At 34.0% G+C, this 18,220-nt stretch overlaps 1 protein-coding gene across 1 annotated transcript; it reads left to right on the plus strand.

Annotated features, from left to right (window-relative positions):
* Nucleotides 1–3,030: 3,030 nt before the first annotated feature.
* On the plus strand, nucleotides 3,031–11,899 carry LOC139903010 (pectinesterase-like). The gene is made up of 3 exons (XM_071885759.1): nucleotides 3,031–3,627; nucleotides 3,822–4,227; nucleotides 11,151–11,899. Exons 1-3 carry the CDS (start codon nucleotides 3,031–3,033, stop codon nucleotides 11,843–11,845), a joined length of 1,698 nt encoding a protein of 565 aa, XP_071741860.1. The 3' UTR covers nucleotides 11,846–11,899.
* The last annotated feature ends 6,321 nt before the right edge of the window (nucleotides 11,900–18,220 follow it).

The raw sequence follows: 18,220 nt of genomic DNA on the forward strand, positions 1-18,220 counted from the left end.
GTGGATTTAGGTGACTGTAAATGTGTCAATCTATCTTCACATAGATATATTATATATAGATATTAAGTATAATGATAATGATAATAATAATAATAATAATAATAATAATAATAATAATAATAATAATAATAATAATAATAATAATAATAATAATAATAATAATAATAATAATAATAATAATAATAATAATAATAATATATAAACAACAAGGGATCCATGAATCAAACGTGCAACATAATGCAGCAGCCACTTATTTTAACTTCATCTACCGACAGTTTATTAGGGATATTATATTGTGGTCCGTTGTTTAACAGTGGCGGATAAAAAGTTTTCAGAAAAATCCCATATTTTTAAATTAACTATATTTATTTATTTTGATCATTATGGTATAAAATTCGATCCTTAATTTATTAAATAAAAATTACATCAACTGTCCCTCTCAATTCTGGGTAAAATATAAAAAGTGTTAAAATTTAATAACTAGATCCTAAACACATTTTTAGTAAGCCTAAAATTTATAGAACTCATTTTCGAATCACCGTTTATTTTAAAATCATATAAGTTGAATTTAACTTACTTAATATCAATCGGGACATCAAATGAGTATTACAATCATTTAATATTTATTTTTAATATAATTTATTTATATATATAGATATATTTTAAATAATAATTATTATAATATCCTATTTTTTATTTTATTTTACATAATTAAATTTTAATAGCAATAACATATAATATTTCAAATTATATTTTCAATTACCATTTATATATATATATATATATATATATATATATATATATACACACACACACACACACACATATCTATTTACAATTAATTGTTCGTGAATCGTCAAAACTGGTCGAAGGTAATTGAATACATGAACATAGTTCTAAAATTTTCGAGACTCAACATTATAGGCTTTGCTTATCGTGTCGGAAATATAGAAAGATCAAGTTTAAATTTGGTCGAAAATTTTCGGGTCGTCACAAAATGTATATTTGGTAGCAACTTCTTTGTCTACATCACATTCTAGTATATTGAAATGAGCCAAGCTGCTTAACTCGATTCGCGACGTGTTTAAATGAGCCAAGCTGGTAGCAACCAATAATAATGTATTATTATTATTATTATTATTATTATTATTATTATTATTATTATTGTTGTTGTTGTTGTTGTTATTATTATTATTATTATAAACCAACATAACTCGAGTCAAACTCGAACTGATATTATATCAAACGAACTGAATTTGAGCTTAATACATTAAAATTAGGGTAATTGGCCTGAAAAGGTAGTGTAAGTTACCAAATTTGACAATCAAGGCAACCCCTAATTTTCACAAGCCCTAAAAGGATTTCAATTTAATTTTTGCGCAAAAAAGGATTACGTGTTAAAAATATTTAAAATTGAGGTAATCTTCGTCAAACTCATTAACGATCGTTAGTCAAAAATACACGTTTGGTCCCTGAAGTTTAAGAAAAATTTCATCCATAATCCTCTTCATCTTCATCATTATAAACATGCATCATCATCTCAATTTCTTTAATCAAAATCAATAACTTTCATCCTATGATTTGTTAAAAACGCACTAAGCATATAATCAAAATTAAATTAACATTTTCAAAGTTTTCAAGCTATACAAAATTAAATCAATCACCTATTGTAAGGGTGTTTGTAAACTGACTTTGAACCCAAAATCCAACCGTCATTAAACTGCAAACAGTGAATATTAACACGTAAAATTCCTCAAACAGTGATTATTAGTTCGAAATCAGTTCATATTTGTGATCTACAACGAAAATCTAAGCTAAGTGAACCTTCAAATCTGATTCACAACTTCAAATTCCTCCTAGATCTAATGTTCTTTGTTTGGTCAAACGAAGGTCAACAAATCAATTAGCATGATTATGTGATCTTCAGGCATTAAAAATGAATTTCGAGCATTTGTATGAGGATTCTAAGCATCTTTGATTCAGATAACAACATCTGAAATCTTATAGATTTTTAGTTTGATTTTTTAAAAGTTCATGAAGGTTACGTCACTGTTCTTCGATATAACATCAATTTGTTGTTGTTTTTGGCTCTGAAACTTCACTTAAGTCAACTATTCGCTGCTACTGTAATATATATAAATCGATTGGAGGCTTCAATTCGTTGCAAATCGTTGAAGATGATGAAGGGGACGTATGGTGCAAATTTTTTTCAAACTTTAGGGACCAGTTTTGTATTTTTGACTAACGATCGTTAATGAATTTGACGAAGATTACCTCAATTTTAAAATTTTTTAACACGTAATCCTTTTCTTGCGCAAAAATTAAATTGAAATCATTTTCGAGCTTGTGCAAATTGGGGGTTACCTTGATTGTTAAATACCTTTTCGGACCATTTGCCCTAAAATTATAACAAAGAGCAGTGTTGTAAAAAACCCGATTACTCGCCGATTAATCTCCGATTAATCATTTTTAAGAGCAATCCGTTCCGATTTTCTAAAATCCGTTTAATTAAACGGTCAACGTCAATTGATGGGTCAAAATCGAATTTGTTAATCAAAGTCGGTCAAAGTAAAAAATTATTAACATTTTAAAATGAATTTACACTAAAACTTTATAGTTTTTGAGCAACTAGACAATTATGTTAAAATTTATTTTTATATTTATGGTTTTTTTTTTCTATATTTACACATATAATTTTGAAATTTAATATTTAAATGTATACAGTACAATTCGATTAATCTCCGAATTACCGATTAATCCTTCTAAAGTCCCGACCGATTAATCCCCGAATAGCGAATTTTGAAACCTTCACAAAGAGAGCTCAAGCTCAAATTTTTCAAATTTTAAATGAGCCGGATCTAGTCGAGTTGATTAAACTCATCTCAACTCTTTTAAGCTGTACTATATTCTACCTCACTCATATGAGTCATATGCTACTTTCATCAAAACTGGTCCATTTGCTATGTACGTACAACAGCATATATATATATAACATGATGTGAGTATTCCAAAAGCTTAAATTTTCCCACAATGCAAACCAATAAACACTTTCTCATAACACTTACTACTATTATCTTCTTACTTGCATTTTCCATTTTTTCACTTTTCAAATTTACAGACAACCCCCAAACACTTCCACTATTTACAAAAACTACCCCATTACACATACACATTCACAAACACATCCAAACACAAACAGCGCATACACATTGTGATGGTACTCTGTACTATGACCTCTGTCTTCAAACACTCACCACTATCTTACCTGACCTCCGATCAAAATCGTTACCGGAGATCATTTCTGCTACGATAAACCAGACCGTATACGATGTACGATCTACAGACTTCAATGTTACTGCTATCAGACGAAAACTTCGTAACCTTAGTCCAATTGAAGTTCGAGCACTTGAAGATTGTCACTCTTTGTTCCTTGAAACTGTCACTGAACTCACTTCAGCCATATCGGACCTCAAACGAAGCCCGTATGGTAAGAATTATGATCTACAAACACTCCTTAGTGCCGCCATGACGAACCAAGCAACTTGCCTAGACGGATTCGCGTATAGTAAATCGAGGAATAAGATTCGAAGATATTTTCGTAAATCGTTACGAGACATAACTCATCAGGTAAGAATGGATATATTTAAACTTACACATTGATAGTTAAAAAACATCTCAATTATATTTAAATAAAATGTGTACATAATTTTTTTTACGATATTATATGTTGGTTGGAGGTGATATGTACATCATCATTCAGAAAATAATATATACGGAGTAATATATTATAATTAAAAAAATTTCTGAATTTGACACTGCAGGTGAGTAACTCGCTTGCTTTATTGAAAAAAGTAAACGGGACGTCAAAAGGGAAGGCCGAGACCTTCCCTGAGTACGGTGAAATGTCGGGTGGGTACCCACATTGGGTGAAGAAAAAGGAACGAGCGCTATTACAAGCGGCCGTGAACCAGACGGTGTACAATTTAGTGGTGGCAAAGGACGGAAGCGGGAATTTTAGTACGATCGGGGAGGCGTTAAATGCAACTCCAAACATGAGCACAACTAGGTTTGCGATATATATAAAAGCAGGGGCATATTATGAATACTTAGAAATTGATAGTAGAAAGACAATGGTAATGTTGGTTGGTGATGGGATCGGAAAAACATTGATCAAAGGTAACCGGAGTGTGGTCGACGGGTGGACAACTTTCCGATCAGCGACTGTCGGTAAGTTATTAGTAATAATAGTAATATAATATAGAAGGAGTATTATATACAATAATTGTTTTTGGGCCACATATTTATTTTCTTGTAGTGGTTTTGGTATAATTTGGTAATCATTGCGATTTGGTGAACATTTGAAAAAGACATAAAAGGAATGTTACCCCACTAATTGCATGGAATTAGTTGTTTAGCAGTATAAATAAATTATATATAAAATTTAATTTTGGAAGATGTCACTAGTCACTAGAGGTATTATATATAATGTACTTACCTGTATATATACTTTTTTGGTTTATATTCAACTGTTTTTAGTTTATACTTTTGACAATAAACTAATTAATATTGATTTGTGTGTGTATAGGTAGTATAATATTTTTACTTTGCATCTTAGGGAAATGTTCTTATTAGTTTGGTGGGCTGGTGGCGAAGTCAAATTTATTTACCTTTAAGTAAGCTTATATTATTTAGCTTGATTGTAATTAAAATGTTTCTGTGGAACTAATAGTTAGAATTATCCACCCATGTTTATTATCAAATCTTATATTTAAAATAATTTTCATTATTAAGATGATTTAAAATGTGAAAAATTAGACTCTTGTGAAACAAAAGGTATCCAAATGCCAAAAGTCAAAATTGTATATACTTGGCTAATTATTTATTTATTTACTGTATGTATAACATAAAACAATACATTATCTTGACTTATATACGTCATCATGATCATGTGAATACAAATCGAGATTTATTAGTTAAAAGTACCGGATAATAAAAATATAAAATAATAAGTAGAAGATCTTAAGACAATAAAAGAGGGTCAGGAATATGTTAAATTTGCAGGCGGGCGGGCAGGTGGGCTGGCCCAAATTTAACCACTCACCTCCATTTTTATCGGGTGATGATATGTACACAATCACTTTTTACACATACACAACCAAATATGTTTTACAGTATTGTACAATATAATACTGTAAAGTGTGTTTGATTGTGTATATGTGTACAACAATGTAAAGCGTATTTGGTTGTGTATGTGTAAAAAGTGGTTGTGTAAATATCACTTTTCTTTTTAATCTCAATGTTTGAGTGGGGCCCAATTACAGTCAAAGAAATGTCATTGCATTTGCACAGGACGGTGAACCACTACCTAGTTCATATTTGTGGTCAGTGGTCACTACTAAATTAATCTTAACCCACGAGTTGGGTGTGGTGTTCATACGCATTTATTTTTTTTATGAAAGGTAAACTCACACACATTTTATGTTGGGAAATTACGGTCTCAATAATTTTCAACACCTAGCCCAACAATAACAGTAAAGAAATAAGAACACCACAACACAAGAATTTAACGTGGAAACTCCCAAAAACAGGAGAAAAACCACCGGCCCCCAAAGAGAGAAATTCACTATATCACAAATTGTTACAATGATATAGACGGCTCTCTTAAGCCAACTACACTCTCCAAAAAATTTAACTAATACAACTCTCAAACAAGAGTAAGAAAGAAAGAATTAATCAAATACTTAAAGTGTATTGATTGGTGCAATTTAGAATGAAGACTTAGCCCTCATTTTATAACCAAGTCACCTACCTCCAACTTTCTCCTCTCACCTATGTGGGATAACATCCTTCACAAAGTAACCATATCAATTTTTTCTATCAAAAAATAAAACCAACAAATCTCCACCTTTTTGATAGAAAAAGATAACCATACTTAAACATTATAAGGATAACCGATATAGATGCTTCCTCGACGACAACTTCAAGATCTTCATCTTCATGCCGATGACATTATCTCTCAAAAGACAAAACTTGCATCTTCATCGAACATTGTCTAAACCGACAATCATCGTCATCACAGACAATCATAACTCTTAACAAGAATTATCATACTCCACCATTAAGAGTATAGCACTTAGAATATCACATTCCAAACATTTCACCTCGGCACATGTTGTTGAACAACCAGCTGAAACTTTATGGTGCAACTTCATGTTTAGCTTTCCCTGAAAGTTTCATCAGCTACAACATCAGTTTTCACCACACAACCTGCATCAACGCCAAACCAATGCCCATGTGTAATTGTGGAACCGCTAACGAACATCCCTTTCCACGGTGGCGAGGACACACCATGAGGATGGTGTGACTTCAGAGGAATTCGTCACTCTCCGTAACAACGGAGACATCATTAGCGCCTTTAGAGCCATTTACCGAATTAGCTCCACTTGGACAATTAACCCTTACATGCCCAGTCTTTCCGCACCTCCAGCATACCAGATTCTTCCCAGAGTTTCTCTTTCGCCTATTCGAACACAACACTATCGTATCTCCTGATGACGAGACCCCGTTACCTTCCAGTCTTTTCTCCTCGGATAAAAGCTTGCTAGTAACGTCTTCAAACTTCAGAGTTTTCTTCCCATACATCAAAATAGGTTTCATGTGTTCATAAGACGATGATAAAGATAATATCAACCTCAAAGCTTTATCTTCATCATCCGTTTTAACTCCAATAGCCTCCAGTTCTGAAACAATACCGTTAAGAATACTTAGATGATCTGAAATCTTTGAACCCCCATCCATACGCAGAGTATGAAATTGTTCTTTAAGACACAACCGATTTGAGATGCCCTTGCCCTGGTACAACTGCTCTAGTTTAACCCAAAGCTCCTTTGCCGTTGATAACCCGTGCACATTTGTAAGCACGTTCTTTGCAAGACACAAACGAATCGCACTTGCTGCCCTCAAATCCATATCATCCCATTCTTTTTCATCGAACTTACTGCTAGAATCACTGCCGGGAACAAAGGTGGGTTTACCTTTCAATGCCTTGTGTAACCCGGACTGAATCAACACATCCTTGACTTGAACCTGCCATAAGCCAAAATTGATCATCCCATCAAATTTCTCTACATCAAACCTCATTGGACTGAACTTTGACATCGTATTCGTATCCTATAAACAATATTTTCTCTGATTTTGCTCATGTTTCGAATAGCCAAAAGATGTAGCAGGTAGCCAGGACCCTTTAAATCGGAAATCCACAACTCGCCACTAACAAATCCAACTATTACTACGAATCAGAAAAAATATTGTCTAACTAGATACCCTATACGATCAATAGAACTCGTTTCTCATGTGGACGATCCACTCCCGTGACAACCACAGAGCATACTCCGACTCCTATAACCGAGACCCCCGTCAAACTTAACGCTCTGATACCAGTTGTTGGGAAATTACGGTCTCAATAATTCCCACCACCCAGCCCAACAATAACAGTAAAGAAATAAGAACACCACAACACAAGAATTTAACGTGGAAACTCCCAAAAACAGGAGAAAAACCACCGGCCCCCAAAGAGAGAAATTCACTATATCACAAATTGTTACAATGATATAGACGGCTCTCTTAAGCCAACTACACTCTCCAAAATATTTAACTAATACAACTCTCAAACAAGAGTAAGAAAGAAAGAATTAATCAAATATTTAAATTGTATTGATTGGTGCAATTTGGAATGAAGACTTAACCCTTCTTTTATAACCAAGTCACATACCTCCAACTTTCTCCTCCCACCTATGTGGGATAACATCCTTCACAAAGTAACCATATCAATTTTTTCTATTAAAAAATAAAACTAACATTTTATACGAATTTTTACAATAAATCACGAAATATGTCCACGACAGGTCATTGATCTAGATCCGTAATGTTATACTCACCCGTCCCAATTGGTCTAGATTTCTTATTTTGGTCGTTTTATAATGGTCTATTTTATGAAAATAGATAAGTAATAATAGTGATGTATAGTTTTTTTAAGACCCTTATTTTATTTATATAAAGCAAAGATGTGGGTAAAAGAGTATGGATAAAGCTGTACATTAAACAAAAAATCGAGTAAGTTTTCTTAAACTGCGTATTTTTCATATACAGTACTCCGTATTAAATTAGAACGAAAAGATTAGCATTTTTACTTCCTAACAGAATATCTATGGTTATCAATTGTTTTATTATTGTTCACTTTGTGTTGGTTTAATCTTATGAATGTTGTTTTTGGTCGTCAATAGATCTTGTTAATCAGTCATAATTCACGTTTCTTCGAAAAGAAAAAAGGAAATATTTATAGTATCAGTCCATGCATGGTGCATATTAATGGTATTAGTTCAATTTTCAATCTATATAAACATCTATTTTTCTTTTCTTTTTATTTTTGCTAAAATAACTAATACTTAAAACAAAACATAATTCATTAAAAGATGAACCAACCGAACAAAGATACAACATGATAACGAAGCTTCGAACTAGAAAACGAAAGCTTAATCTATATTAGCATTTGAATCGCTTTTTCTCTCTAAATACTTTCCCTTTCATTTTTTTCCACGCCCATCTCCCTCAACCGTAATATTTACGCCGCATCCACCACCTTCTCATTTTCACTATGCTTCCCTTATGTGTTTAGCTGCCGGTTAGTCGCTTCAGGTTCTTCTTCTCCAACCACCGACACTTTGCCGGTGGCTAGGTCTTTCGCTTTTTTTCCTCATTCCTGACAAGTAGTTTCTGGCCGATTTACTCTTTATAGCCATTGGGCTCGTGTTTTAGTGTAATGATTTTGGCATCCTTGATGGTTACTGATTCTTTTTTTACTTATGTTTAGATGCCATTTTCTTGCTTTCTCTTTGGTAATACCGAGTTCCCCGTGATCACCATAAGTGGTTTTTTGGTTTCCAGATCTTCTTGTTCAATGTTCTCTCAACCTTTCTTGTTCCTTATAATACCTCTTCGTGTTGTGGCTTCATCGGAATTAGATGCATTGGCGGATTATGGTTTGCCTTGTAGGAGTACAGTTTTATTCTTCATCCTCTTCAGGTGACGAATACCTTTAGGTATTCTAATTTTCAGTCGATGGGTGATGGCTCGAGTTATTAGATTTGCTAACTTTGGATTTTGTTGGAGAAGTTGTGGGTTTGATGGTGGCTAATGTGTTCCGTGGCAGGTACATGGTTCTCCGGCTAGTTTTGTGACCAATGTCTTAGGCTACTCTAATTGCATGGGTCCTTTTGTGATATAGTAAATAAAGAATGTGGTAAGACCTTTGCAGAGTTCCACAACAGCATAGAGCTTGTGTATCTCGAACCTGGTCAAGATCCGAACAACAAGGAGCACTCATTTTCTTCCTTTCGAGTTGAGGTGACGAAGTACGGTTGGATGGTGATTGTCGTTTCGTGCAGTGGTTGTCCGATGGTAGGGTTAGGTTGTTTATTCCTGTGGTGGTCAGCGTTCTCCGATCATCGTCGTTTTGTTATATTTGTTGTAATTGTGTAGTACATACGTTACTTTTGTTTTCTTTCCTTACATATTTAGCCTTGCTTTGTATCCTAGTAAAACATGTTTTCACCTTTTTGATGAGACCGTTTGGTTCAATTTGTTTAGAGTGCGTTTGTTTGCCTCTTAATGGAATGGTTCAGTGCTAAATGCTGAACCGTTCAGCATTAACTGCGTTTGTTTCTGACCTTTGAATGACATATAGTGTTGAATAGTTCAGAATTCAGTGCTGAATCATTCAGAGATGAAATACACTCTTAACCATTAAGAGCCTAAATTTTCTGTAATTTTCTCCTCAAATCATATTCCGAACACTTAACTAACAAGTATATTGAATATTTTATTTATTTTACACTTTGATAAGGTGATTTTACTCCGCTTATATCGTTCATTCTAAATGATTATCAAACAGCTTATTTTCATTCAGAATAAACTTTATTCAGAGGCTTTGAATCATTCAGATTCTGAACCATTCAGCGCTAAATCATTCAGTTTTATCAAACGCACCCTTAGTTCGAGTATGACTCATTTTGAAATCTTTTGTCTTGCTTGTATTTGTTGATCTTTGATATGTTTTATGTTATTAAATTTTTGCAACAACGACAACAATAATATAATATAATAATTAACAATAATAATAATAATGATAATGATAATAACAATTATTATTATTATTATTATTATTATTATTATTATTATTATTATTATTATTATTATTATTATTATTATTATTATTATTATTATTATTATATATAAAATATAAACATTTGTATTTAATAAAATTTAATTTATTATTTATTATTTTTGCTGTGTATTAATTAAGAATTACAGTATGATATTTAAGGAAATTGTGTATTTATTAAAAGCACCATAGCGTATTACGTATATGATATCAAAGCACATATATGGAGTAGTATTCAAGGTTGATAGCGTTTAATTTGCTAATTCATTGTTGGTATAAATCTAGACTATCTAGTATAATTCGTATACCATTTGATCCAGTGGCGGATCTAGGATTAATAGTGAATGGTGTCACTGGTTAAAAAAAAATATATATATTCTACTAGATGTGTTATTTCAGTGGTGTCACTCATAAAAATTTAATTTATCCAATAGTGTCAAAAGTTAAAAACTCAAAAAAATTCTCATTACATCGCGTATTTCAATAGTGTCCCGTACTACCACTCATTACTTAATAGGTCCGCCCCTGATTTGATCATGATTCATTTTTTTTTTTTTTGGACAAGTGAGGAAACTCTTCTATGAACGAGCACATTGGCTCCCCCATTGAAGGTAAAACCTCGGGTAATCACGCCTCGTGAGCGTGAGATCTGGTACCGGGTGAATTGCGCATTATGCACACCCTCTAGTCACACTCCCTTTTTGAACAATTTGGTATAGTCAGGAATTGAACTCGGGTGGTGTGCTTCATTGAGCAACTCGGTGACCACTCAGGCAAGCCTGTGTAGTTAAGCATAATCTTTCATAATAAAAACAGTTCCTGCTTATTACTAACTATTAATTCTAATAATCAAAGCAAGATTATAACTTACCATAGAATGTGATGATGCATGATTAACTTAATATATCTTATTTCCTTGTTTCTTTATCAGCTGCGGTTGGCAACAACTTTATAGCAAAAGGAATCACATTCGAAAACTATGCGGGTACCATAAAACACCAAGCAGTAGCATTACGGTCCGGGTCAGATTTCTCGGTCTTCTACCAATGCAGCTTTGTCGGCTACCAAGACACGCTTTACGTCCACTCTTTTCGTCAATTCTTTCGGGAATGTGACATTTATGGTACGATCGATTTCATATTTGGTAACGCAGCCGTAGTATTCCAAAAATCAAATCTTTATGCCCGTCAGCCCGACCCAACTCAAAAAAACTTATTTACAGCACAGGGTCGTGATGACCCAAACCAAAACACCGGCATTTCACTATTGGAATGTAAAATTGCTGCTGGTTCGGAACTGATTCCGAACCAGACAATGTTTAAGTCGTACCTTGGTCGACCGTGGAGACAGTATTCAAGAACAGTGGTTATGAAATCATATATTGGTGATTTAATTGATCCGGCGGGTTGGTTGGAATGGTCGGGTGATTTTGCATTAAGTACACTTTATTATGGTGAGTATATGAATAGAGGGCCCGGTTCGAATACAAGTGCTAGGGTTACTTGGCCCGGATACAAAGTGATTGTCAATGAGACCGAAGCGGGCCAGTTTACGGTTGGTAATTTTCTTCAGGGTGGAGAGTGGTTAAATGCTACTAGTGTTCCGTACTATCTCGGATTAAATTGACGACCTAGTTTTAAACAAAACTTGTTACTCTTCTTGAATAGATCATAGAACGAAAGGAACCTTTTTTATTGTAATGTTGCAAAAAACTCGAGTAACATTTTCAGTTGGAATTCAACAGGTCATGAGAATTGAAGATTTATAATCAAGTTACTTATAACAAGAAGTATCATATGGGCCAAAATAGCCCATCACCCTAAAACTAATATTTTAAGTTTGGACCTTATAGAAGTCCAATGTGTAATGCTGCCTGTCAGCCCCAAGCAATATTTTCACTTTTACATAACTATAGTCTAAAGATATAGAATATAGATAAATAATAAATATATAAATAACTAGGTATGTGGTCCGTGCGTTGCCGCGAATTTTGTATACGATATTTTTGGGTATTTGGTAAACGATATCTTTCTATTACTTCTAAATATTTGGGTGAAAAGCGGTTGACCTGGTAAATATTCCACAATTGCACAGCTCATAGTAAAAAGAGGCGAGGCGTGTTTAATAAAATGGTAGCAGGCATTAAAAAAACCACAAATGATAACATTTGAGATATTAAAGTTTAACTGCAAAGAAACAACTCAGTTGATAAAATTAAATATACCTTAGGCGGTTAATATCTGTGATTCATGAGCATACATATTCTTAGCAGTTTGCGCATCAGCCACACCCAGTGTTTGTACAAAATTACTCGTTTCAAATTCATGAGCAGACGTACTCTTTGTGATTCACATGTAGTTAATGACACAAATTTATATTAGAATAAAAAAACTGATTAGTCAAATGAGAACTTCAAGTAAAGGAGAACAAAATGTTTGCTGCTTTTGTATTATTAATTTTGTTATAACAAACATGCATATCTTTTATTTTGGTTTAACAGTAGATAGCATTAGGAAATAGAATAGGTTGAAACATGCAGCTTGCAAATTAAGAACATGTACTTCTCAATGACCCGTCTGAATGCATCAACTACAATGCATGACCCGTTTAACACGCCTTATATCTTCTGATTGAACTCTCCTCTTTCTCAATCTTCCAGGTGGCCGAAGTGATTTGGGCGGGTTAATAATAATTTGCGTTACACCACTTTCACCTTTCGATAAACCGATGAACATTGTGTTTGCACGAAAGAAGAGCTTCAATTGTTAAGCACATGGCAGTCCGTAAAGCTGCCTTCGTCTACACAAACAACAACGGTTACTCAATAACATTGCATTCCAAAAAGACATGAAATATTAGACTTACTTTATGAAGGTTGGGGTCCTGGCTAAGTGTAAATCAACATTCCAATTTAAAACCAAAAAATGTACGAAAATGTTAGTGCAAATATATAAACAGTTGTACAATTTTAAAAGATTTATACCTATATATCTCTTCTGCTAGTTTATATTTGTGTTAGTTGCCCAATGATTGCGAATACTCTTGTCCCATCATGATTTGAATTTTCTTTATTTGTGATCTCGGAAGTCTCGTTTTGTTCAAATTATTAGTTTACGCATCCTCGATATGTTTGACTCGTAATTGAAGCAATCGTATATGCTCCTCTAGTCTTCCAGACCTGTGTAAACACGTTCTAATTCTTTATTCGACATTTTAAACAAAAAACTTACGAAATACATAAATAGTTAGTGTTAAATACATGCATTATTATTGTAACATACCTTGTATAATTTAAGCAAAATATTGTCAAGAGCCTCTTGTGTTTCGAGTGGGCACATATGTCGAAAAGATTTGATATCGTCAGTCACTTGATCTGATCGATTCACTTGTTTCATTGTTATTGTCATGTCTTTTAAAGCGCTACCGAATCGATCACCAAAATTTATTGCGGCCCAAAATATCATTACTGCTTTGCTTGCGTTCATGTGTATTAACTGTCAAGGAAAAATCACCCAAATAAGCCTCAAACAAATAATGACACATCTCAGAACAAATTAGTTCATTAAGTTTCGACTAAACGTGTCCAGCTTCAAATTTGTAATAAAATGATCACATTTATGTTAATAATTTGGTAACCAAATTTATGCTTGTAAAATCAAACTATAACTGCAACAGTTAATGATATATCAATTGTGAATTATGAGACCTGGTTTGAGCCCAGAAAAAAGTCAAACACTAAACCGTCTTTGATTATAACGTATATAGTAATAATGGGGGCATCATCAGCTGAGTAAACTAAAATACATCTAATTACTTACAACAAAATGTTTGAAACTAAAAATCACCAAAAATTTCTGGGAACAGGAAGCAGTCACACATTCCAACTGGATCAATATTTTGCATTATTAATACCCATTTTATATCAAGGATGTAAATCTTTAACTTAATATACATTGATTAATTTCAAGACAAATAAAATAACCAAATGTACATACCTTGTAAAATGTCTAAGAGGATCAGGTGAGGAAAATTAGCCATTGACTTTTCACATCCAAACTTCGCCCTGTTTCAATTTTTCTTAATAAGGTTTCACCCGAAAATCAAATATTTACATGTTTAAGAATGACATGTGAGTTCGGATGCGTACCTTTCACTTTAGTGCCCCTAAAGTAGCAGAGTCTATCATCACTATAAGTGAAACAATATTAGTGAAAAGAAATAAAAATCTGTTCATTCAAGCATTCACGCAAACACATGGAGTGCGAGATAAAATTTATATTCATCAAACTCACTCTAACATAGTAGTACTTATAACAATTCCTTTTAAATTGAATATATTATGCTTTTTGTTTAATTGAACCATGAGTTCTCCTAATTATGGTATACCGTGACCTGTTATCAACATCCAAAAAAGCCATTAGGTATGAAATCAATTTATTTTTCACTTTGTAAACATTCGCATAACATAGTAAGTTCTCACTTGAGGTCAATAAAGCAAAGCATAAATTAAAACATCTAACAAACAATCAAGTAAGAAATATAAAAACTTACTAAACATCCATATAGCCTGTAAAACCTGAAACAAAAGTTATGAACAGCAGAGGAACAAAATTGTTTATCAAACATACATAAAATTAAAATCTGAAAACACCAATAAGTGAAACATCCACTAATTCATGGAGCTACTGAAACAAATACAATTATAAGAACATGGATATAATTGAAAATTAAACAAAAATTACTTGTAAACCGTCGCTAAACAACCTTGTAAACATAAAACCTGAAACAAAGATCATGAACAACGTGTACAAAAAAGTTATTTAACAAACCTAAAAAACATTGAATCGAGCAGGTTTAAATTTTGAATACCCAAATTTGACCTAATTTTATCATAAGAGGAATAAATACCTGGTTTGATCATCAATGATGGTAGCATTCAGTTGAGTGAACGGAACCCTAGGTTTTTGAAAATTAAAAAAAAAAATAAAAAAAAAATACCTGTAAACCTTCGCTAAACAACCTTGTAATACGTAAAACCTGAAACAAAGTTCATGAACAACAGGCACAAAAAAGTTATTTAACAAACCTAAAAAACATTGAATCGAGCAGGTTTAGATTTTAAATACCCAAATTTGACCTAATTTCATCATAAGAGGAATAAATACCTGGTTTGATCATCAATGATGGTAGCATTCAGTTCAGTGAACGGAACCTTAGGTTTCGAGAAACCCTATTTTTTGTTGTTGAGAAGCGGGGGTGATGAAGGGGCTAGCGGAGGTGACCCCGTCTGTGAAAGTCGCCAGGGGTGATGAAGGGGCCAATGAAGGTGGCAATGAAGGGTTCGGTGAAGGAGGCGGAGAGAAATAGGATGGAGGAGAAAATAGAACGAAGGTGAGAGTTGGGAGGATATGGGTTTGGTTGAAAAGAGAGAAGAAACATCTGGAGAAATGGTAGGGAATGTCGTATTTGGCTCTTTTGTGAATAAAACGACCAATTTCGGGTATTTACTGTTAGTTACTATTAACGCATGGTGTCGACCAATCATATGTTGACGCCATTTTCCACAAAATATATATATATATATATATATATATATATATATATATATAAACTAGTAATAGTATAACTATACTAGAGCTAACTACCCCGTGACCGAATTGTGTAGTCATTTTAGTGAAACGATACGTGGGTAAAAAAATTGTGTAGTCATTTTGCATATATAAGCAACTTTGTTTACATATTTGTGGGAATGTTTGATTGTTTTTAGAAGACAAAAACATATGAATGTTGGTGAAAAAAAGAAAAAGCAAGGTACATTAGATGATTGTATTTATTATAGTCATAGTTATATTATACCGAGGATTTAAATATTACTTTGAAAAGGCAATTGACTCCAACCTTTTTAGCAGGGTTACTTTTAATTCAACCTCCAAGATTTCACACCTAATTCATGCGGATGATGTGATTATTTCTCATATTGTAAAATTTGGGATTTGGCCAACATCATTCCAAACTTTTTTCTTGCGTTAGGATTAAGGCTAAACACGGGGAATTTCACTTTTGGTGTAGGTTTCACTACTGATATCTATAGATTGACACTGCATCTGATTCGAGTGTCTCTGTCATCCCTTCCGATGATAAGGCTGCCTTCTGCAAACAACCTAAAGGACAAGAGTCACCCGACATGTAGCACGACCGTGAGAACTTTGATATCAGTGACATACATAGGCGAACCTATTAAGGGTTAATCTGTTGGATGTGAATAATATCAAAACAAAAATGGTTCAGACAAACAGGGAGGTGTGACGTGGCCTAACATGTGAACATAGCATCAGATTGGGAAACCTACTGTCCGGAGTTTCTCCTTTGAGGCGCGGTGCGACCCCATATGGGCGCGGCGCGGCTCGTCTGACGGGGAGTTTTCATATTGACATTTTTCTTATTCTTCAAGGTGTTTCTTTGTTGTTTTTGGCCTATATAAGCATCATATTGTAACCTTCATCCGTATCTACGAATTATATCAATAAAATCTCTTTAGTTGGTTGGTGGATTAAAGTAATCGACATTCAATTACATATAACCACGTTAAATCTCGTGTTATTAATTCTTTTCATTTTATTGTCTTTCGTTGGTGATTAATCACAGTGATTAGGTCCTATGATCCTTACAATTGGTATCAGAGCTCAAGGTTCGTGTTGGGATCGATGGCGGAAGATGGTAAATTGAAGATTGAGCGGTTTGATGGCAAAGATTTTGCCTTTTGGAAGATGCAAATAGAAGACTACTTGTATCAAAAGAAACTTCACCAACCTTTGTTGGGGACCAAACCCGAAGGCATGAACGATGCCGATTGGATGCTCTTGGATAATCAAGCTTTGGGTGCGGTTCGTCTTGCACTCGCCAAGAACGTTGTTGGTAATATTATGAACGAAAAAACAACGTTTAATTGTTTGAAGGCACTCTCCAACATGTAAGAGAAACCTACGGCGACGAATAAGGTTTTTTCTCATGGGACAACTGTTCAACACGATGATGAAGGAAGGTATGAGTGCAACGGATCATATCAATGAATTCAACAATCTTGTTTCAAGATTAGAGTCGGTTGAAATCAAATTTGATGATGAACTAAAAGCACTAATCTTGCTTTCATCATTACCGGAAAGTTGGTCGGGTACGATTACCGGGGTTAGTAGCTTGACCGGTACTACTAAACTTGCGTATGAAGGAATTAGGGATTTAATTCTCGGAGAAGACACTTGTAGGAGAAGTTCGGGGAAATTGTTATCCGATTCTTTGTTGAGTACCGACAACTGATAACGCCAAAATCATACATGTTTATTGTCGTTATTCCGATCTGATTTAATATCAATTTGTATGTAATTGTTGTACGTATGTATTGTAATTCATGTATATTTGTAAAAGTCCATTGTGATTGAATAAATGAAGACCAACAGCGAAAACAGAGTTAAAACGAAGATTGAACGCGTAAAACAGGTCGAAACTACTAAAACAGGTCCAAATGCGGCGCATCTACCTCAGATGCGGCGCATCTCTGCATCAAATAACTCCCGACAGTTTCAGATGCGGGGCATTAGGATTTCTGGACCAAAACAGCACCAGATGCGGCGCATCTGAGAGAGATGCTGCGCATCCAAGCCAGATGTGGCGCATCTGTCCCAGATACGGCGCATCTGATCCCCTGCCGACAGTTCTGAGTGCAGAATCTAGCTGGGATCTACTGAACGTAAAGAGATGCGGCGCATCCCTAAGAGATGCGGCGCATCTAGTCACTTTTTGGCCAAAATACCTAACTTTTGAGCCTATTTAATGGAGCCTTTGGTTACATACTTGATACACCTTCACTATTACGTTCTCCCTCAGTTCTAGTATGATTTTCAAGGCTCAAGGAAGGCTACAAGGCAATCTCCACTCTTTCAACATCAAGATTAAGCTAGGGTTATTCATCGCAATTGGTATTATTGTTCTATATCTTTTAAACAT

Source organism: Rutidosis leptorrhynchoides, chromosome 3 (assembly GCF_046630445.1).
Source record: "Rutidosis leptorrhynchoides isolate AG116_Rl617_1_P2 chromosome 3, CSIRO_AGI_Rlap_v1, whole genome shotgun sequence".
NCBI lineage: Eukaryota > Viridiplantae > Streptophyta > Magnoliopsida > Asterales > Asteraceae > Rutidosis > Rutidosis leptorrhynchoides.

Bases quoted from the DNA above. Each gene is read 5' to 3' on its own strand.
- LOC139903010 (XM_071885759.1), top strand. From the start codon at position 3,031: ATGCAAACCAATAAACACTTTCTCATAACACTTACTACTATTATCTTC. The intron at 3,628-3,821 runs GTAAGAATGGAT...TTGACACTGCAG, and splicing joins TACGAGACATAACTCATCAG to GTGAGTAACTCGCTTGCTTT. The intron at 4,228-11,150 runs GTAAGTTATTAG...TTTCTTTATCAG, and splicing joins TTTCCGATCAGCGACTGTCG to CTGCGGTTGGCAACAACTTT.